This window comes from Cryphonectria parasitica (genome assembly GCF_011745365.1).
Source record: "Cryphonectria parasitica EP155 unplaced genomic scaffold M406scaffold_6, whole genome shotgun sequence".
Classification (NCBI taxonomy): Eukaryota; Fungi; Ascomycota; class Sordariomycetes; order Diaporthales; family Cryphonectriaceae; genus Cryphonectria; species Cryphonectria parasitica.
This window is the reverse complement of record NW_024468914.1, coordinates 3794966-3816166: the sequence shown is the minus strand read 5'-3', so window position 1 is coordinate 3816166 and position 21201 is coordinate 3794966. Positions and strand designations below refer to the sequence as shown.

At 51.0% G+C, this 21201-nt stretch overlaps 8 protein-coding genes across 8 annotated transcripts; 4 read left to right on the top strand and 4 right to left on the bottom strand.

Annotated features, from left to right (window-relative positions):
- Positions 1-365: 365 nt before the first annotated feature.
- M406DRAFT_261691 (uncharacterized protein) lies at positions 366-2972 on the top strand (the record flags this gene model as incomplete). Its single annotated transcript, XM_040917461.1, has 2 exons — positions 366-1894; positions 1970-2972. The coding sequence occupies 2 exons, from the start codon at positions 366-368 to the stop codon at positions 2970-2972; spliced, it is 2532 nt and encodes an 843-aa protein (XP_040774978.1).
- Positions 2973-5358: 2386 nt separating this feature from the next.
- M406DRAFT_323413 (uncharacterized protein) lies at positions 5359-6032 on the bottom strand (the record flags this gene model as incomplete). The annotated part of the gene is made up of 2 exons (XM_040919765.1): positions 5944-6032; positions 5359-5811 (listed from the first exon to the last, which is right to left on the bottom strand). Coding segments are annotated over exons 1-2 (413 nt in total), but the record flags the coding sequence as incomplete, so codon positions are not given.
- Positions 6033-6437: 405 nt separating this feature from the next.
- M406DRAFT_75239 (uncharacterized protein) lies at positions 6438-7929 on the bottom strand (the record flags this gene model as incomplete). Its single annotated transcript, XM_040925823.1, has 7 exons — positions 6438-6490; positions 6610-6707; positions 6739-6802; positions 6950-6984; positions 7143-7235; positions 7267-7445; positions 7675-7929. The coding sequence occupies 7 exons, from the start codon at positions 7927-7929 to the stop codon at positions 6438-6440; spliced, it is 777 nt and encodes a 258-aa protein (XP_040774976.1).
- A 430-nt stretch (positions 7930-8359) lies between these two features.
- Positions 8360-8922, bottom strand: M406DRAFT_357321 (uncharacterized protein). Its single transcript, XM_040923647.1, has one exon. The coding sequence runs from the start codon at positions 8862-8864 to the stop codon at positions 8610-8612; it is 255 nt and encodes an 84-aa protein (XP_040774975.1). The 5' UTR covers positions 8865-8922; the 3' UTR covers positions 8360-8609.
- Positions 8923-9566: 644 nt separating this feature from the next.
- Positions 9567-10848, top strand: M406DRAFT_357320 (NAD(P)-binding protein). The gene is made up of 4 exons (XM_040923646.1): positions 9567-9986; positions 10055-10186; positions 10318-10367; positions 10433-10848. Exons 1-4 carry the CDS (start codon positions 9697-9699, stop codon positions 10813-10815), a joined length of 855 nt encoding a protein of 284 aa, XP_040774974.1. The 5' UTR covers positions 9567-9696; the 3' UTR covers positions 10816-10848.
- Positions 10849-11609: 761 nt separating this feature from the next.
- M406DRAFT_75237 (uncharacterized protein) lies at positions 11610-12857 on the top strand (the record flags this gene model as incomplete). The annotated part of the gene is made up of 2 exons (XM_040925822.1): positions 11610-11658; positions 11854-12857. The coding sequence occupies 2 exons, from the start codon at positions 11610-11612 to the stop codon at positions 12855-12857; spliced, it is 1053 nt and encodes a 350-aa protein (XP_040774973.1).
- Positions 12858-13543: 686 nt separating this feature from the next.
- M406DRAFT_332448 (uncharacterized protein) lies at positions 13544-15350 on the top strand (the record flags this gene model as incomplete). The annotated part of the gene is made up of 6 exons (XM_040920742.1): positions 13544-13592; positions 13945-14038; positions 14254-14417; positions 14591-14811; positions 14908-14995; positions 15196-15350. 6 exons carry the CDS (start codon positions 13544-13546, stop codon positions 15348-15350), a joined length of 771 nt encoding a protein of 256 aa, XP_040774972.1.
- Positions 15351-18706: 3356 nt separating this feature from the next.
- On the bottom strand, positions 18707-20145 carry M406DRAFT_75235 (uncharacterized protein; the record flags this gene model as incomplete). The annotated part of the gene is made up of 2 exons (XM_040925821.1): positions 18707-19881; positions 20064-20145. 2 exons carry the CDS (start codon positions 20143-20145, stop codon positions 18707-18709), a joined length of 1257 nt encoding a protein of 418 aa, XP_040774971.1.
- Positions 20146-21201: the final 1056 nt, after the last annotated feature.

Genomic DNA, 21201 nt, shown 5'->3' with positions numbered 1-21201 from the left:
GCTTGATTACCTATGCTATCCTGGTGACTCGTGGTCTTTTTACGTGTGGGTGTGAAAGACAGCAAAAGTGAGAGGGGAAAAAAGAAGGAAAAAAGAAAGAGAGAGAGAGACACACAGAGAGAGGGAGAGAAAAGAGGAGCTTGGCGTTCAGAGATCTATCTCCCTCGAGAGCTCAAGTTCGAAACACGGACGCCACAATCCGTTTGCTGCCGATTCGCTTTCTCCTCAAAACGCTGCCCAGTTCAAACACCACACCCAACATGTCACAAGCCCCCGTGTCGACCCTCACTCCAGGGGCGCAAGCTGGCCCCTGCCAGGCGGTCTTCCAGGCGCTGGGACAGCCAGGACTCGAGGGTTCGTCCCTCATGGGCGTTCCCGTCAGGCATCTCGCTGCCAATCAGGCTCGCCCACAGCTGAGCACAGGAGAGGAGCAGATATTCTCCTACTTTCGACCCACGCTCGAAGGTGGAGACTACATCGTGTCAACCACCCAGACCATCTCCGCCAGAGACAGCACGGCGATTCTGAAGCAAGAAGAGCAGGAGTTCACTGTGGCCACGCCACGGTTCCGCCTCCCCGACGGCGCCGTCAAGTCAGTGTTTCCGCCGCCGGGCTACACCGCGGCCGTCGAAACCCTGCCGCACATTGTGTTCAGCGATCCATACCTGCCCTGGGAGCGCCAGGCGACCGCAACGAAGCAGACGACGACGAGCAGGGTCCCATGGATGGCCGTCTTGGCTTTCACGGAGGACGAGCTTCTCCTGCCTCAGGACCAGCGGACAGGAGACACCAGCATCTTTAAGAACATATCCTCCCAAGAGTCTTGGGAGCAAGATGCAAGCCTGTCTGTAGCGATCCAACCATCAATCCTTTCCAAGGTGACCAGCTGCAGAACTCCCATCTCGAGCATAGACGGCATCGCCGATACCGACGTCGACAAGGTCAACGCCATCTTCATCCGGTCAAGACTCTTTAACGAGCTTTTCCGCAACAGCACCGCCTCGGCCGGCACGCAGAAGCACCCAGACGTGTCCCGATACGCGTTCCTCTCCCACGTGCGCCGTTTCGACACAACCGGAATGGCAGAGTCAGGGTCCTCCCGTGAAGCCTACTACAGCATCGTCTTGTCACACAGGGTCGGATCGCTGGCCAGTGACGGCACACCAGTGCCCGTACACGTCCACCTCATCTCCCTTGACGGCATCGAGTCCATGGCCTGGCCAGTGCCGGAATCCACCCGCCATGTGGCCGTCGCATCCTTGTACAGTTGGACGTACATGTGCGGTCGCGAGGGCGCCTTTGACGTGAAACAGACGATGCGTGTGCTAGCAGACAGTCTTGGGCCGCTCAGGGCGCCGCTGCCAGACTTAAGTACCCTTGTTGACACCCCAGAGAGGCAGACCATCGTGGACAGGGTCAGGGACGGCTACGTCCTCGGAAGATGCCGCGTGCAGACGGGCGAAACCACGGCGACTTTCTACCGGGGCGTGTTGACACCAAACCAAGTCCAGCACCCCATCTCACCAACATGGAGTCTTCATTCGGACAGCGGCATGGATCTGCAGATCCTGGATGGCAAGCTCGGCATGCTCGACATCACGTACTCGGCCTCGTGGCAGCTGGGGAGGAACACAGCCATCGCCGACCAGGCCTTCTGCCGGGCCATGACCAGTCTACGGCGCCAGATCCACGTCATGGCCATGAACAGGGCCAAGGCCGTCCTGATGCGCGCGCATGGCACGTGCCAGACCCGGGACGACGCGTTGAGGGCTGCCCCGGCCATCGTTCAGGAGCTTGGAAAGCTGCAGAGCACGGAGACCGACCGGCTCCCGTCGAACGGGAATCTCGATATGCTTGACTGGTGGATGTCCAAACCCAAAGAGCCTGTCAACCTGTCACTTGACAACCGTACCCTGGCCGCGCAGTACGATCAGCAGGCCCAAGCAGCGGCGGAGGAGTTCGGGCGCAGTGCCAACGAGGACGACGACGTGTACATCTACAACGAGCTGAATCAGGCGGCAAACCCCGAGTGGTCCGTCGTGCTCGGCTGGGTCCTTGACAAGATGTACCTGTCCAGCATTCCGAGCCAGTACCTGGTGACCGACCCGTCGCATCTGCCCGCCGAGAGTCTGCGCTTCTTCCACATCGACGCCAACTGGGTCGACGCCTTCCTGGATGGCGCCCTCAGCATCGGGAATCACCTCGAGAACCGCTTCGACAGCGTGCGCACTGCCATCAAGCGCCTCGTCAACAACTACCTTCGAACTCCGCTGCCGTCCACGGGCAGGCCGCCCCCAATCCCGACTTACGGGTTTCTCCTGCGCTCTAACCTCATCAGCCACTTCCCAGATCTGCGCGTCGAGGCAGAGTACGACCCTCTGAGAACAGACTCGATTGTTTCCTCGATTCTCCGACAGGCTAGCGTGGCCGATGGGGTTCTCTTGTGTCTCCTGGACGTGTCGCCGCACGGCGGCCAGCCCAGTTGTTCGCGACTGACCAGCCTCAAATTCACCCAGCCTCCTCACCAGCAATCTTTCACCGTTGGTGACCGGCTTGATGAAGATGAGCTTTGGACGTCGTATAGGAGAATATACACGACATTTGACGGATCATCAGATAAGTCGGATCTCTTGTGCAGAGATGAGGTCCTCAAGAGGAACGCGCCTCCGAACAAGGTCGAACCGCCCATCTTCGACTGGGGCCAAGACAACTCGGTGCGGTGCCTGCAATTCCCAGCCTTCTCCGACAAGCTCCTGCGCAACCTGCAGAAATACATGCCCAGAGATGAAGAGGGGACCTTTCGCGCCGACGCTGCCACCTCGGCTATGGTCGGGCTGCAGCTGACGAAGCGCATCTGTGAGCTAGAAGTCACCGCCGCCGCCACCACCGCCTTGTTCTCCTCGTCCACCTCCTCTGTCTCTGCCGGCCCCAGGGCTCTCTGGATACCGAGAAAGCCCGATTCCCTGATGTAGCCCAAGACTGTGGTCACCAACAGCGCCCAGCTGGGTGGTCCGCCCGTGGTACCCCTTGTGACCCCGGAAGAACGACAGCATACATGCGGCTCGGTCTGGTCCAGCAATTCGACACACGTCGGTGCCGCGCGCGGACCTTCGTACAACCTGAGCTCCTTCGTCGACAGCATCATCGACCCGGTTGCCACACTTGCAGAGGCTGTGTCAGACACCTTCAACTCGCCCATCCTGGCCACCGCCCCGGCACTGTCGTAGCCCGTCCGACTCCCCAAATACTCCATTCAGGTCTTCCCCGTCGGCAAGCCTTTCAACCCCGATAAGGACGCCCTTTTCATCCCCGTCGGCCGGCGCCAGGATCTCGTCTTCTCCATCACCTTAGACAATCCCTCCACGGCCACGCCTGGCACCATTGTCGACGAGATGCGCATAGTACTACCCATGGATAAGCCAGACTCGGCTGCTGGCAGGACGCACTGATGCGCGACTACCACGGGCCTGGAGCGGTCATGTTGAGCAACCTACGCTTCAATGTCATCTCAGCCGTGGCTGTTGATTACAGTTACATGCTCTTGAGGCTGATCCCCCGCACAACGGCGCAGAGGGTTGCATACGATTTGAGCAGGCCCTCGAGGCCAGCTTTGTGCTCAACCTGGGGGATGTCAATGACTACCCTGGCGTGAAGAGAGGTTGCTGGACATGACGCTGGTCGGGCGCCTTAGGGATTATGCATACAAGGAACTGCCACTGGTGCCAAGGACGTACAAAGCGCTGTTGAAACAGCCGCTTCCTGAACAGGAAATCAAGCAGTGACCTTTCCTTTCCTTTTCTTTTCTTTTTCCTTTCCTTCCTTTCCTTCCTTTCCTTCCCTTTTTTTTTTTTTTTCCTTTCTTCCTTCTCTTCTCAAGCTACCTTTAACATCGCAGTTCTGTGTATCTCTCATACTTTAGACATCTAGCAACTTACAAATCCGTTGTGTTGTATATGTGTCAAAACTAAAACTCACAAGGCATTATGTTAACACTCAGCCACCCTCTCCATACTATTGATGTAAATTGTCTCATGTCTGGAGCGTTTCTCAAATTACGTAAAATCTGTTCGATACAACCTTTCGCTCGTTAGTAGGACCGTGAATGAGCCGCACTTTCACTTCTTTTCCTAGCTTCGAATCGCGTACGCGGTCTAAGGACAGACCATCGGTGGCTAATAGACTAATCTAAATGTGTCTGATAACAGGTGTGCCGGCAATCACTCGAGTCCCTCGGATGCCCAGCTGCAGGCAACTGTTCTGCTTACGAACCATAGCTTGGCCTAGGAGGGCATGGCTGTAGTGGCTCATATCTACCATGACCAACTTCTTACATACACTGGCCACCGCATCTTTGTGAGCAATCCAATCCGAATTAATTGGGAGACAGGCATGAGTGAATGGCCGGAGCTGGACGGGGCTCGCAATGATGCCTAAATGACGACCGAATGATGAATAAAATTATTGAGCGTGAATGCAGGAACCAAAGACCTGGTACTTATTATTGAAAATTCGGCTATTCACATGATCATATAACAGAAAGGACTTAGAAGAGTAGCTGAAAATGATGTTTGAGGAGGCTTGGAATGCTATGTCTCAGATTTCTTCGAGATAATTGCCATGACCTTCATATTTGCCTCGCCGGTGTATCAATACATGGCTTGAGTAGGACTTGTAAATGATTGTTAATGAAATGAATCTAAGTACTCTTGGTGCGTTTCACTATACTGAAGTCTTGAGGTATTTTTGCATCGTTGTACATCTTGAGATCTGACTCTACTGTAGTGGCGGAATATTGCAATGGCTCCTAGGGTTATATACTCAGCAATAGCCAAAAGGCGTCGGTTGGGGATGTGGGTGGACCGCCCCGGGGGGGGGGGGGTTGCCTCCAGTAGCAAAATCACGAATTGATTGGCGGAGTTCCAGCCGGGTCGGTTCTTTATCACTTGAAAAGAACAACAGAGAATGCCTGGGCTACCTGTCGATTCGGCAGGTCGAGAATGGAGAGGCGCACGGTACTGCTGGCTTGTGATGAAACAAGGCGCTTGAAGGTGAGGTCAGGCGTTGCATTAGAGCGATATTTTTTCCAAAACATGCCGATGAATAAGGCTCATTAACTCGTGCTGTATAGACTCTTACGTTACAGAAGCAGGTAATAGTTTTCCAGAGCCACCTCCGCTATAGTAAGCTCTATTGCTTCCTCAGACGCGTTGCTAGACTCATCATGCGGCCGTATAGAATTCAGTCGCTCTCAGGGTTTGCAATGTTACCGTAGGGCACACCATGGATAATTAAAGGTTACATTACCTCCGAGATGAGAGATCTCATGAATCAACGGACCCCTATCTTATTATTCTACCTTGAGAATCTCAGTCAGTTCGACGAGCTCCCCATCCGGTCCTCTAAGATAGCAGACTCTTTGGCCTCCTCCCTCTGGTGCTTCCTGAGGAACTGTAAAGATACCACTATAAATCTGAAATCCTTCGCTCTTTACACTTTCCACGATCTGATCCAAACCCTGAATCATGAGATTGATATGGAGAGATCCTATATCCCAGCTCCTAGCGTGCGGCGTACGACTCTTCTGTTCTTCAGCAACATCGGGCGGTAGTTCGTACTCTATGAGCTCCAGAGTGGATACGCGGCCAGGGTCGCTGCCTTTCAGTTGGATCCAGACAACACGCATACTTGTGCCGAGCGGGGCTCCCGTCATCGTATGAACTGGGTCGCTGGGAGTGGTGCTCCCGGGAACATCTTGCTGCCAGATGATCTGGAAGCCGAGGATATCCTTCCAGAAGCGCAAGCTTTTGGCCACTGTGATAATTGTCAGTACATAATCTCTCAGTGGCCAGGGGAGACTATTGCAATCCGGCGAGAATGGTTAAGCCAGAGCAAAGTCCAGCTGAAGTAACGCAAGGGCGCGCGGGACGTCGCATCGCGTCTTACTGGAGCGGACCGTCATTCCCGTGTGGCCATGGCCAATGATGTGAAAGGCAGGATTGGTAGCCATAGTCTGCTCGATCATGTATTGGTCTTGCAGCAACAGTTGTATAACGAGTTAGTACGGTCTGCCAGTGGAAAATGAGAATAGTGTGGGCAGAGTAATTGTCAGAGTCTTTATACCTTAGATATTAGCAGCCGGTGAATCAAGGATCCGCAACCTGCAAGGTTCCTTTTTCACACGAGCTGCTGCGGGCCATTCGGAAGGCCGGCATCTGGATTCCAGTCCCATGCTACTGTGGTACTTATGCACCATTGCATTAGTACTCGGTACTTTATTCTTCTTCTTCTCTTCCTCCGGCCAGATTCCAATGGACTCCCAAAGCCGAGAAGGATGTGGTGCGTGCGTGTGGTCTTTTCTAAATATACTATATCAATATAAAAAGCCCTCCTGTTGTCAGTTTCCTCCTGCATACATGCGAAATAAGAGTGTTCTCGACTCAGAACATAGTCACAACGTCGAACTTTTCTTTGGACTCTTTGTAATGGCGTGCTGCATGGCCAGTGGCCACTCACCAGATTCGCAGTCGAAGGCTTCAAGCTTGGACCCAGATTGCTCCTTGAGGCGTAATCGGTGGCTCCAATTCGCAGGTCGATTGAAGAACAGCTCACCTCTTCCACCGATAGCCATATAGCTGTCATATTGACACTTCCACCGGAGTAGATATTTGTCATCCGAAATGCTTCCTGTTGCTAGTCTTGGTGATGATCTTGGATAATGCGGAGCGCGTCGAATCATACTTAGTCAATGCCGAGATAGCTAGTGGTGATGGGTTTGCTTCCTGGAGAGTCTTGGTCAGCTGCACTGGAGTATGTTGGTAAATATCATGCAGGTTCTCTTCCGTGAGGGAGAGGATTTTCTCTTTTCCAAGAAGTGGCTCTGTGTTGCTTATCGGGCGATCTAGTCATATAATTCGTCTCGAGGGCAGAACTGAACGGTTGTGTCGCTTACCGTGACCAGTCTGGTTGATACTACCCCCAAAGCTGCTATCTGGCAGTGCGCATGGTGAATATTGCAGTGATCGAACCAGGATTTGCAGAAAGAGAGAATGTCTTGGATCCTTCTATGGTTTTGCTTTCCATACGATACAACAAACAGAGCATAAGAATGATATCATTCAGCTCGGGGATAATGCACAGCATACATAATCATGTAAGCGGGAAGCACATCTTTTTCTCGGTTCTCATAGCTGCCAGAGCTTTCATTGCTTCCTGCTCTCACGCTACACATTTTACAGCTGTGAACATGAAGAGTCAAAATGACCGCACAATCTCAATTCCATGAAAGTGGAGAATTGGGCAGCCAACATCCTATTATCTTCATCTTCAAAGTGTCGGCCCCCAAGCAGATAGGAGAACCCTTGCAAAAGGAGCCTATCTTTACCGCTCAAGAAGACTGCAAACCGAGTGTAGGAATCCTCCATCTTGTAGTCATCTTTCTGTCGTATCTATCTCATAGTGTTATTCATCGCCTGGCTGACAAAATCGAACTCGCTGATGTGAGGTGACTCTCGAATAACAATCATAGGAGCGTTGAATCGGGACGCAGTGAAGATGCACTAGTCTCCATCCTTGACTGAAGCAGAGAGAATTACCGTGAAACGCTTCGTGTTGTCCAGGTGTCTCAAGGCGTTCTTACAATAATTCCGAGGCTGGACTATCTTGGCTGTGTCATACCCCTCGAAATACCAGTGTGCATTCGTAAATCTGAGTCGCAGTCCATTGATATCCTTGGTTCGTTCGTTTGACGTTGGGGCCATGTGCCGTGGTGATTCGGCTGATAGCAGATTCCTGCATTGTTCGAGTGCTTTTAACGAATCCAAGATTCTGGGGAGTTGCTGCGGCGATCCCTTGCCAACAGGTGTACAGTTCGAAAAGGTCTGCGACTTCCTCCAGCAGGGAGCTGGGGACCAGCAATTTCATTTTTTCCATTATGTCAAGCATCTCCACGGCTATCTCGAAATTGTCCTTGTTATAATCAGGCTTGATGGGTATGTGTTGCTCCTAACGGACAAGCGCTAGAATCCCGAAGCATTTGTCTCTTACGTCTCGACATTGTAGTTTAGCTGTTCTGACGTAGTCGAAGAGATCATATAAACCTGCCCTCGCTTCGCCTGACGATACACTTATGCTCAAGAGCTTTTCGTGTGTTCTCAAGTTGTTACGTGACTCTGTCGAACGTTCAATCTGACAAGACAGTCTGTCGAGCTGGACCTGTAACTTTTCGCGAAGACGTTGTGGCGTTGTGATCCAAGACTGAATCTGCTTCATTAATATTGAGTGCTTAAGCATCGCATCACATTTCGCAGCATCCTCAGCATGGACCAGGAGACGGGCTAGCTGTTTCAGTAGATGGATCGAGACGGAATCACCTCCGCAACAGATGGTAACTCGTTTCCCTAAATATAGCTCCTGGAAGATCCAGAGCCGTTGGAAATAAGGCCGGCCCATGAGGGTTATAACCGGATCACAATAGCTCCGCTCGGTCGCTACAATTTTCTGACGAATCTTTGACAAAAGGCTTGCGTGTTTCCAAGGAATTCTCCTTAAACCTCGTGACTCTGTACGTAGCGCCGCATGTCTCAATCCATCTGAAATGGAGTCGGCCCATTTCAAAATACCACCCTCACGCTATTTGAATGGGACATGCTCTTTGCTGCCGATGAAATGAGAAAGCTCCTCGCTACGTCCGGCCAGGTAACCAGCTCTATCCGGATTGGTGATGAGACCTGGCTTTCATGGGCTGTGTCCCGGGAAAACCTGAAGAGCCTAATATCCTCAACTGCATTGTCGAGAGCGGTGTTGTTGTATTGGTCGGGGGTAGATCTGCTGTGGTTGTCTTCCATATTGTTTGAAGAAACAGACATAGTCTAGTCAAACACGGCGTGTGGAGGAATTATGCATGCTGCAAGTAATCAGGTGACGACATGGAGAAATCTGAGAGAGCACGAGGTTAATGTACTAGACTCTGAGCAGACAGAGTGGATTGGACAGGCAACTTCTCAACGCAGAAGAAGAAGCTGAAAAAAGAACGCTCGGCTGGGCTACTCACAGACTCCCTCCCCGTCTTGGTAAGTCATGCTGCCACTGAGTTGCTTTTTGGACGGACAAATAGCATGCCAGTTCCTAGGTCGTACCGTGATTGCGGGGTAGCTGAGGTCATATATGCGGCTGGATACCCTGTCACGTGCCAGTGCAACTGGACACTCATGATCCTGAATTCCTTGTCAAGTCTGCCTACGCGAAGATTGCCTGAGCCTCAGTGTCCATTGATCGAGGGGGGATTGAGCGCTTTCCATTTGCCCCAGGCCCATTTATAAGCCCAGCCCGACTGTGTCACTCGGCCCTACGTCGGACGTGATAGTATGTATACTAACTGTGGGCCTGCATGCTGCGTGGTGCTTTTGTAACGACCCACACACACGCATAATGTAGCTAAATCCTACCATGTAGTACATGCCAACACCACTGCAGCTGTTGCGACCTTATAACCGCTAAAGTGTTTAACTCCCTCCCGCAGCATTTTGCAGGTTCTAGTCTGCACCGCAGATCAAAACTTCAACTCGAGGTCAAACTCTGAACGGTATTTGAAGACAGGTGCTCCCCTCGAGCTTTGAGACTGTGCAAAATAAAATCACAATTCTATTGCTCTACTTTGGCATTTTACAACTATTCGGTTGATCATACTACACACATGTCATGGCACCACAGACCTGGTTTATTACTGGCTGCTCCAGCGGGTTTGGCGCAGAGTTCGTGCATCAGCTCCGAGCGCTTGGTGATAACGTTATTGCCAGCGGACGAGATGCCAAGACGAAGCTCGCACACCTCAAAGATACCGGTGCCAGTATTCTCGACCTGGATGTAACATCTTCTGAGGATGTTATTGCCTCGAAACTGGCGGAAGCTTGGGAAATCTATCCTGGAGGTATCGATGTCGTCATCAACAATGCTGGATACATTTTGAGTGCGCCATTTGAAGAACTCACGTATGTTCTTACTTTGTTTCTATCTTTGTACTCCCTTACTGTATGGTTAGACGCTCATTTCCGTATAGGCAAAAGGACTTGGAGGTAGTCTTCAATACTAATTTCCACGGACCGCTGAATATAACCCGCGCGTTGTTACCAAAGATGCGGGCTAAAGGAAAAGGGACTCTTCTTTTCATGAGCTCTCAAGCAGGATGGCAGTAAGTTCAGTTCAAGCTAGTTCTGACTATTCTTCAGCGAATGGTATGGTTCGACATGGTCACAAGAGGCCTGAAGTCCTTGTACCTATTCGCAATACCAGACACGAGAAGATGTTCTGACGAGTGGTTAGTGCTGATCCCAGCGCAACGGGATATTGCGCAACAAAATTTGCCCTTGAAGGTTCGAATCTGCCATTCTATATACGCTCAATACTATTGATTATAGTCTGACCAAGCTTTCCACAGGAGCTGTAGAGTGTCTCTCCAAGGAACTCGCAATTTTTGCGCCGGGCCTGAAGGTACTGCTTATCGAGCCTGGCTACTTCAGAACTCGTGCCTTCAGCAACATAAGCCACATTGACCCACGCATTGATGATTATGCCGAATTCAACCTTGGTGTCAAAGCATTTGAGCAAAGTCTTGTGGGAAATGAGCCAGGCGACTCTACGAAGGCTGTCCAACGAATGATCGAAATTGTTAAGGGTACTGGCATGGCTACTGGGAAACAGATTCCTCTGAGAATTCCACTTGGAAGCGATGGTTGGTCAAGAATCAAAGCTGTGTGTGAAGAAACACTAAAGATATGTGAAGATTGGGAGGATGTAGCCAAGAGCACTGATGCTAAATAACCAGGAATGATCAGAGAGACGAATAGCTGCGTGACCGAAATGTATTCTTTTTTCCTCGATTTGTTGTCAGATGAAGCCCAATGCTGATTGCAGGGGTATGGCTGGACTACTTCACTGGTTCCCAAGTCTTGGGGACTGATGACTATGGAGCCAGATTAACCAACATATGTGCGTGATCTAGCTATGCAAGGATCGCGAAGAAAAAGGATGAATTGGAAGTATTGGCGGTGTATCAATGAATATTTGATAGCATTTGGCGTGGCGTCTAAAGCTACTTTGGTGTCAAGAACCAGACCGACCGCCGATAAAATTTCCCTCAAGGCCAATCGGCGAAACCTTCAGAACCCAGCGGCGGTACATACAAGCTTCATGCGCTATCAAGCGTTCGCTGGGTACACTCATGGTACTTTACCCGCGGCGTGTGTTAAGTATCGGATGTTCACTCCCAGGGATTGTCACAATCCACCAGCATTCCCTGCGAATCCTTCCAATGAAACGCAGCCAACTCGTGTGCTGCGCTGCTCTCTATTGGCTCCCAAATGTTGCAGACTACACTCGGAACGGGGGGCAACAATGGTTTTCAGCACGAATAGCCACCATGTGTACTATGGTACACGCCCGGTGTTCATCATATGCAGTTGGTGATCCTCGGCTCATGTATAGCAGCTCAATTTCTAAAATCAAGCAGCATTCAGCTTGGAGGTTCTCGGCATAAAGAGCGATATGTTTTGTACTGTATACGAAGCCCAGCACCAGAAACTGCCGCTTAGTCTCGATTTATCCTAGAAAGAAATATGGACTCCCCAACGGACCTATCACACGGCCCTTTCCAATCGATTTATCGTGGGTGGCTGGAGCATGTGGATGCAAGCTTAACTATACTAAAAGCTTATAATCTCCTATCCGACTCCTGCATCGCGGCAGTTATACAAGTCTAAGCTACTTTTCCAAACCCAACCAGACTTTGCTGATTTTATACTCACACTTCCTCGAGACATCTGCACGACTATAACGTTGTTTAATAATGCCGGCAGGCAGCTCGTCACGCCCGTTGGGCAATCTCGAAGTCTTTTTTCCAAAAGCTTGCTGACCTCGGAGCACCTCTTCAACTGGAGCATTGGGCTGTCCATATAGCCTTCAGCTTGCAGTTCACAGAGCACGGAACTCACGTTTCAGCCTTCGACCCCGTACCTTACCTTCAAACTGCTTGGAAAGCAGTTCGACATCAATACCCAGCTATCGGCTCGGTCATCAGAGCCCCTGATCACTTGGAAGGGGAATCCGATGCTCCTACACGAGGACTTCTGACTATTCCTGTCTGTGATATCGATGCCTGGAACAAAGAAACATTCTTCGTACATCTGAACGAGGTCGATGCAGATGCTTTGTTCTGTGGTCTTCGGCCGGCTCCAACAGCCACCTGTCATTGTCTCCCAAAGTCGTCCGAGATCCTCATTCGCTCCTCGCATTGGCGTCTTGATGGTGTTGGGATAGCTAAGCTTGGCCATGTCTTTTTGGACTTTTTAGCTGAGGCACTATCAGAGAGCTTTAAAGATGATCTTCCTGCATCTACTACGAAGTTGCCTTCCTCTATCCAGTCGCTTCCACCAAGTGTTGAGGAGATAGCCCGCATTTGGAGTGAGAAACAGAGCAAGATAAGAGGACATTCTATGGAAGAAAGCAGAGCCCAATCCCACCATCTCGAGAGTGGAGCGAACGCTCTGGTCGGCGAGTTTCTCCGTGGTGTGCCGAGTATTGGCTTGCCTACCCGAGCCGATTCCATCGACGAAGTCCCAGGTCCTAGCGCACGCGTCTCAACTCAACTGAGTGTGCCAATTACGACAAGGATTATGGAAGCCCAACCATCTAAGAACCTCAGTTTCATGGGCGCAGTTCACGCGGCTATTGTGCGAGTCACTGCAAGTTTTCCTCAGCACCCCCTCTCCAAGTCTTACGCAGCATTCTTCCCAGTGGACTTGCGGCATTCCATAACTTCTTCGGGAGCTGCTTCCGAAGATCAGCTGATGTTTGGGCTGTACTAGCGCTTGATACGACCCTAGATTCCAGCTAGCTGTCGATGAGGAACCGAGTCCTGTCGTTACACCTGTACATGGTCGTCCACCCTATGGCGCCATGGAGTTTCAATGAATGCGTCGGCGGTCACAATGGTCTTGCGGTTCAGATCGCCCTGGCTGATCTGAGCTTCCCCAATATAGATCATGCCAGTGCCTCCGAGCGGGATTGGGCGGCCTTGCGGGTCAAGGATATAGTACGAACAGTTACGGAGCGGATATTTGGTCGGCAGGCTCATGAGTCCAAGTTCCGAAATAGCGTCATACTAATCTATGGTTTCCCCGACCGACATCTCAACATCGACCGAATCGGACAGCGTCTCGGTGAGCTCTGTTACTCAAGACACAATAGACTGATCACACCAGGTGTCTTCCTGTTTGGATGCATCCGGGTTCGGTACGTCAAGCAGAGGCGATGCAGCTCTCCGGGGCCATACATATCGATCTCGTAAACTGGAGGATGGGCGGGCGAAGGGTGAGTGAGTATATATATATATATGCGCGCGCGTGTGTGTGTGTGTGTCTGTGTGTGGAAATGAAGTAATATAATAATGAGCAGTGCTTCGTCTTTCTCCCATAATCAGCCGGGCCTCAGAGTGTATCATATTATATAAAGCTATGACAGAGCCACATTTGGCGTTTGACATTCATCCAACATGGCCACGAATTTTTGTTGTTTTAAAAGCCAGAACCACTCCTCATCAAGTAAGTCCCCCCCTATTTTAGCATTCAAACTAAATGTCCTCGAGGAGTCATCGATTTCATTTGGGTTTGCAAATAGAACATCCAAAACCAGTGCTCATTGAGTGTGTCCGTCTTGCTTAGCGTTCAGGCCAAATAGCTTCAGAGATCGCTATGATGCGCCATAGTGTCGTATTCTTCAATGTATCACAAAGATCAGAGCTGCTAAGATCGCACTAGACTTTTCGTGCAGACATATATAAATCCCTTGGACTATCTTACTCTACTGCCTTATTTCTGGTCAGGGTCGCCCATTGCCTCTATCGGGAACACCTCGTTTTACAACCAATACCTCCTACTCGGCCATTTCAATTAGTCCATTCATCTAGCCCTCCAAGAACTTCCCAAACTACCTCCATCATGCGCTACTTCAAGAACCTCATTGTTATGGCCATGGTGGCTTTCGCTGAGTGAGTTTCATTACTGCACCCCTTCAAATATTGTCACTCGACTGTTATAAATGCGTGCTGCGGCAGAGTGATCGGGCCATCTCCACAAGTGCTGTCCCAACATCCCTCTATGACTTCTTGTACAATTTCAAACCCTCTTCATTACCTCTGTTGCAAGAACATAGCACTCTTTGAACAAATACATGCCTTGGGACGGGGCCACTAACGCCAGACAGATGGGGCGCTGGACATCCGACTGTCCACACTAATTTAACCGTCGTTGATTCGACACACTCCGCCGATCCGCGCGTTACTCCTATGGACGATGAAGTAGCCCGTCATCAAGCCCTCGGACAACGGCACCCGGATTGGAACATCAAGCTGATCGATGCCATAGAGAGTAAGTCTTCCCCAGACTAACCTCATTTACTGAGGCATAGAAGTCAAGTTCTTCGTGCTCTCTTCTTCCTAGTGTCTGCATCCGAACATGTCTGGGAACCCTGATGAGCAAACTAGCAGCAGGGCGTGAGATCTCTAAGTAAAGAAAGTAGGATGCTTACACTGGACCTATAGTGTTCGGCGGCTGGCCTGAGGCCAACAAGTTCTGCCATCGCAAATGGAATGGGTGGGCCGGCATCCACCTTGAATCGACAACTCTTAAGGAGTACTGCAAGACCAAACGTGTCATGATGGATTGGCTTGACAAGCACCTCATCCGCATTTGCGTGCTCAAGCAGGTACAGAAGACGCATGAGCCCAACGTCGCTCCTCGTATGAAGAAGTGGTTGCTGGAGGTGTGCGACTTGAATAACTATTAAAAGAGGTAGATGCTTATCAAGTTACATGAAGTATGCCGAGCTTATAAGCTACTTATTTTATATACTTGGCAGCCATTATTCCCTGGCGGCCGAGTGTACAAGTGCAATCCCATGTTGGAGTCCGGGATCGTCGCAGAGGACGAGACATTTGCGGGCATCAGTACTGTAATTAGTGATGATTCACAAGTGAGGTAATAAGATGTGAGATGCTCCCGAGCAATTTATTCGCAGGTTGCTAGTTCTTTCGAAAGGTGTACGAATTTGCTGCCACTTCCCCCGTTTCTCATAGTCTACTCCTCTGTTCGTCAGTATTTATGTAGTCCTCACTCTTGGGGAACATGGCAATTGTATTATCCATAGCGATTGGCCGCCCTGCGCCCCTTCCGATCCCCTGCTCCAAATTTCCATACGTTGAAGCCAAAGTCTTGACCCCGGGTGTCGACGAGGTGGACGATGCCGTTGGGGTTGCCGCTGGCGCCGGCGCCGGCGATAACCAGGCCTCGGTGCGGACCTGACAGCGTCCATTGTTGGATAAGTGGCCAGACTTTGGCAAGCCGCTTTCTCCCTCAACCTTTATCTGTTTGGAGGGAAGTCCAGAAATAATGAGGATGCTGGTCGCGAGTTCCATGATTGAAGAAAGTATTCATACTTTCTTTTGGTGCCAACCCCCTCCCCCCATTTACATGGATGACTTGAGGCCCCACCAAACAGTGTATGCTTCATTCCTTGTGGTGCGTGCAGGCCGCAAGAACGACCTGTTCAGCACTGCGTCATCAAAAATTTTATACATCCCAGAATCAGCAGAGACTCAGGTATCTGGGGCTCTAAGCGTACTTAATTGGGCACGCATGCGCGGGATGCGTGGATAAATACTCAGTGGCAAGAATGCAGACTCATTGATCCTCCGGGACCATCGATAATTTGGCTGAGGCATTCTCATCTTCTGTTAGAGGTAGTCTGAAGAGATCTCCTGGTCAGCAGCATTCCAGGTCAGATATTGTTAGCAGTCTTGATAGGGTGTGCTTAACCCATGTGTTCGGTAATTCTCCGCAAGACAAAAGGAGTCGTATGCGAGCTTGGTTCTATTTGGAATACGGTCCAGTTAGTCGAAGTAGTCTGCGCTCGGTGAAGAAAATCACTCACATTGTCTCCTGTTGTACAAGTTTCTGCACACTGCTTTTTCGCCACGAAATGAATCGAGACAGCAGAACACCGTTTGAGTCCCAGCAAGCAATGTATCTCTGCCAATTCAGCTTTCGGCCCTGAGAATCCGTGAGGACGGGTTCTGAAATTTGGCAAGCCTGTAATGGAGATAAAGCAACCAATCCTGCGAACGGCATGAAATTGCTAGCCCCGTTCGATACTATGTGTGGACTCTTCGGCGACCACGAAGCCGTGACAATGGCGTAAATACCTGAACAGAGTGATGTCAGCACCTGGTAACAAGTGGGTCGGTCAAAAACAAAAAAAAAAAAAAAAAAAAAAAAAGAAGAAGAAGAAAAGAGAGAGAAAGAGAGGGAGATCATACTGAATTGGTTACGCACCGGAAAGACGCGTGCATTCTTCAAATACATCTGGGTCGTGCTGGCACTAGACCAAACTCAGGTCTACTATAGCACGTCAGTTACTTCGCAAAGGCATGATCAAGAGGGGGGGATGGTTCAGGTGGAGCAGACACGTGTTGGGGCGAGCAACGTACCGGAAATGGTTGACATACATTTGAAGTCGTTGAGAGCAGCAATAAGACCCCAGACTTGTGCAATGACTTCTTGAGAGGTGCACAATTTGAGGCACAGGGGCTGTGCGTGCACAATTGTTCCCGGAGCAAAATCTGAGTGCTAGCGCACGGAGAAGAACCTGATACACTTGGAAGTGTAAAGATTCGCTGAAATGGTCAAGACTGGAGGTTGACGCCGAGAAAAGTTGAAGGAGCACGGCTGGAGAAGCGGGTTGGACCTCGGAGGTGAGCTCGCTTGAGGTAAACCTGTTGCACCGCGGTGATTGAGCCGTAGGGCTTGGAGCTTAACCTGACCTCAAGAGGGACTGGACTGGTTGCGACTTTGTGTTTGCACCATGAATGAGCTGGCGCAAGGACTCAAGTATACATTTACTTGAGAATGGCTGGACTGGTCGCGACTGTGCGTTTGCACCATGACTGAGTTGGCGCAAGAACTCAAGTATGCATTTACTTGAGACGGACTGGACTGGTCGTTTGGCGCTGTAGTGTGAAGTGCAAAAGCGCGAGGCATGCATGTGCTGGAGATGGGACCGGACCGAAACGAGGTTCGTGTTTGCTGTAATGTTTGTTTGTACAAACATACTGCAACAATGGAGCAAGGACGCTCATTAAAGTGAGCGTTGTTGGACTCAAGCATTGCGTGGCTGGGCTGAACTGCAGATATGAAGGTATGTCTTGATTGGAACATGCTTCGGACCTGAGCAGTTGGGAAACTCCAGACGGAGCTGAAACCTCTGGGCTGGAGTGTGTGGCCGCCATGCAGCTGCATACGCAACGGTGGAGATCGTGGCGATGATGGTGAAGGTCATTGCGACGATGGTGAGATAGTGGCTCTTGAAGGCTTCTCGCGTGGCCTAGTCGATGATGACTGTCCGTCTGGAGAAGCTGCGATCACTCCGGCAGTGATCTTCGAGAGCCACTTTGTGGACGTTATAAAGCTGAATTTGCGTGGCCAAAAATGCTTCGCAAACAACTGCGCAATCTGATGGGCCGTAAGGACCAACGGTGATGATGTGTGGCAGTGACATGGTGAAGATGATGAACTTGTGTTGGCCTCCAGGGACAAGAATTGTGTCGTAGCCAATGATGACACCAGACTTGGCCTGTCTGAAGGTTCAAGATGTGCTGGATCAAAAACCCCTGGCGATGTGCAGCAGGTGTGATGAAGACCATATGGTAGACTGATGGTTGATGAAACTGGACTGATGGATGACTTATCCGAAAGATTGGTGGACTCGAGCAATTGGTGGACTCAAGATATGCTGGCTGTACTAGCGAGCTGGCTGTACTGATGAGCTGGCTGTGCTGATGGAGGCTGCTTGCTTGAATCGGTGAGCAGAGCGGCCTCGAAAGTTGTGGTGAAGTCAGGTGTCAGCAGGATTGCTGGACTCGAGTGATTGGATGACTCGAGGTATGCTGGATGGATGTGCTGGCTGTAATGGATACAGCTTGACCCAATGTGTAGTGGACTTGACGATGTGATAGAGTCAGTTGTCCATAGACTCGAGCAGTTGGGGGACTCAAGGTGTGCTGGTTGTAAGAGCTGGCTGTGATGAGAGATGCAGCTTGCTCCAAATTGGTGTAGTGGACGTGATGACGATGGTGGAGTCAGTTGTCCATAGACTCGAGCAATTGGGAGACTCGAGGAGTGCTGGATAGATGAGCTGGCTGCGATGATAGATGTAGCTTGCTCGAACTGATGTGACAGACTGGACAGCTGTGATGAAGTCCAGCCCGACTGGCACATGGATGGTGAATCTCTTCGACATGGTGTGAGTCAAGCCGAATTGATTGGTGATTGGATATGATGGCGGTTCAACCATTCTGGATGATGGCGGTTCGACCATGTTGGATGATGGTGATTGAGCAAGGTTCAGTGATGTATCAGATGACCGTAGCTCGTTGCCATTTTGCTTCTGACTTGGCATCTGTGTGCTGTCCATGATTGACGACGGGCGGTGCCTATGCACACAGAAGTTCCCGGAAGGCACCCACGCGGAGGTGCAGAAAGCGTTGCCTTCCTCCCTTTCCGGGGCTTTGGTACATGAGCCCCAGCAGCCGTCATGTACCGCTCGCGGAAAAGGGAGAGACGTTCAAAGCCCGCCTCAGGCCGTGCGAATGCCCTTAGAGCTCCTAGCCTGTGCCAGAGGACGTAGGAGATAAGGGGAGAGGGATTTCAGGTGGGGATGCTGTGGGCTCCGGAGATGTTGGGAGAGGTGGTGGAGGGGAGGTCCAAAGAGATGCGGGCGGTGGAGCCGGCAGACGTCCAGCAGCAGTCACCGAGCTCGTCAGTTGCCCCTCTTCCTGGTGTTGGTCCAGCGGTGCAACAACAGTAGGCCGCGATCCAGCAGCACGCGACCCCGGATCGGCTCTGACCTCCTCAACCCAACGCCAAAACTCGTCGTTCATTTCGAAATCGCTGATACCACGGGAAACACCGTAACCGACGCACCTGGGCGACTGCCTCCACGGCAGTAAGCAATCCCAGCCTCCAAAGACCTGGTAGAGGTTGCGACGGACCGAGAGGTCCCAAGGATTACGGCCTTCGTGGTACCGTGCGTAAACGAATTCGTCTGTCGGAACGAGCTGAATGGCGAACCATAACCGGCCGCCTAGTCCCGCGGCGTTTTGTCGAAGTTGGTTCATCTCCGGGATCGTGCGGTTCCTCATCGCCAAGTTGTGGATTTTCATGTGCATGTTGTGCCAGCCGAGCCACAGCACGACAGCAACTGCCAGGAGCGTTGTCGGCCCATGCAATGAAAAATCCAATTGTCGTGTCATTGACCACCCAGCGACGGAACACGAGAACACGATGATTGAGTCCAGGAACAGGAAGACCATGCTGAGAAGGTACGGCTTAATAGTGTCCAGGTACACGTTCACCCGTAGCCAACCGCAGAAATGATCGTACACCGCGAGGTGCACGTCTGGTCGTCTTCGAGGATCCTTTCGGCACTTCTTTCCGAGGTGAGAACAGTGGTACACGCGGTCTGCAAGCGGACGTTCCCCATCAACGCAGCCCTCGTTGGAATGGACGTACTTGCAGAACCGTGGTCGTCCAGAGCGGTCCCTTGGATTTCCGGAAAGGTAGCCCATAGCGCAGTGAACATCCGATTGCATCGTCTGTCGCTTCCCCAGGACTCTCGTCGATGGTCGTCGGGAGCCTACGACCGCACAACACCACGAGATGAGCCATTCGAGCCGAAGGAAACCTCCAACGACCCAAAGGAACACCGCAGCGTATGCGGCCGCAGGGCGGAAAAGCCCGAGGCCAAGGTCGATCGTCCCCGTCAACCACAGAGTCTGGTCTGCAAGCAAATGTCAGTCAAGGAAAACTGGGAAAGACAGGGTGAAAAGCTCTGGACAACGGAGACGAAAGTTTGGGAATTGAGAGTAAAAGCTTTTGGACCAAACTTGAGGGAGGCAACATGTCGTCGGCACTCAGAGGACATTCTGCAAGGAACGGGGAAGAAGAAAAGGGTCTTCGTACACGCAAACTCGTAGTAGACGGAGTAGGTCGACACGAGGAGGTAGGAGAGGAGACCCAGCACGACCAGCCAATTAGAATCCATCCCTACCAAAAGACTCGTGCTTGTCGATTGAAATCCCTCAAGCTTGTCGTGTAAACAAATATTGAATAAGAATTTTCAGCGAATGATGCTTAATCGTTCGAATCGTGATACTTGTTATAAAATGACTATTCGGCACTGAAGAAAGAAAAAGAAGAAGAGGGAGAAAAGCCAAGCACGGGAGCGCAATGTTTTTATGAGGAACAACACAAGCACAGCTTGGCAAAAACACTGGAAGGAGGAAGGAGAGAACGACAACACACAGCAGGTGTAGGGAAGGTAGGTACGTCAAGTGAAGGAAAGGGCGATACACCTTGATAGAACACAAAAATAGCACGATCGCGTCAAACTGGAACTCTAGTGACGTCGCACGGGAAGAACGACTACCAAAGCAATGGGAAAGAGCACTCACGACCCAGGCGTGCCTGTGAAAACAACGGCAGAAAATTCAGGCTACAAATACACAAGAACGAGGCGAAAAGCCTCCCTTATACCTGCCCGGAGGGTTTAAGACTAAGGAAAGAAGGGAACGAGTCTTGTGGTTCGCTGTCTATCTTGAGAAAGAGGGTACCCTTATAGTTGTATGAGGACCCAGGACCAACTTCACTCTATGTCCCAACACGCCACTGGCCACAACAATAACATGCAATTTTCTCGTAGCTGCAGTGCTGATTAAAACGTTGTGCACCATTTTGAGTGCTTCTGAAAAGGCACAGGCCACTGTCACCAGTCTTAGGGAGGATAACCGTGAGCTTAGGCGCAGACATGGTCTGAACTGTGGCACGATCCCGATAACGCAGGTACTTTCAAGGCCATTGACACCTGTGCTTTCCGCCTTCGTTTTGATAAAGAGGCATCGGCGAGTGCGGCCCAGCGTCATATGCAGTTTCCCCAGAATGGCCAAGACCACCCAGTTTCCACTCGGTGCACATGTGGTAGGATAAGCTCGTCTAGCTCACAATGACTGTAAATAGCCTTTCGGCAGGTATCTCCGGGCACACGAAGCTGGACGCAATGACTGTGCATTCACTGCAGCATCACATGGTAAAACTCATCTCC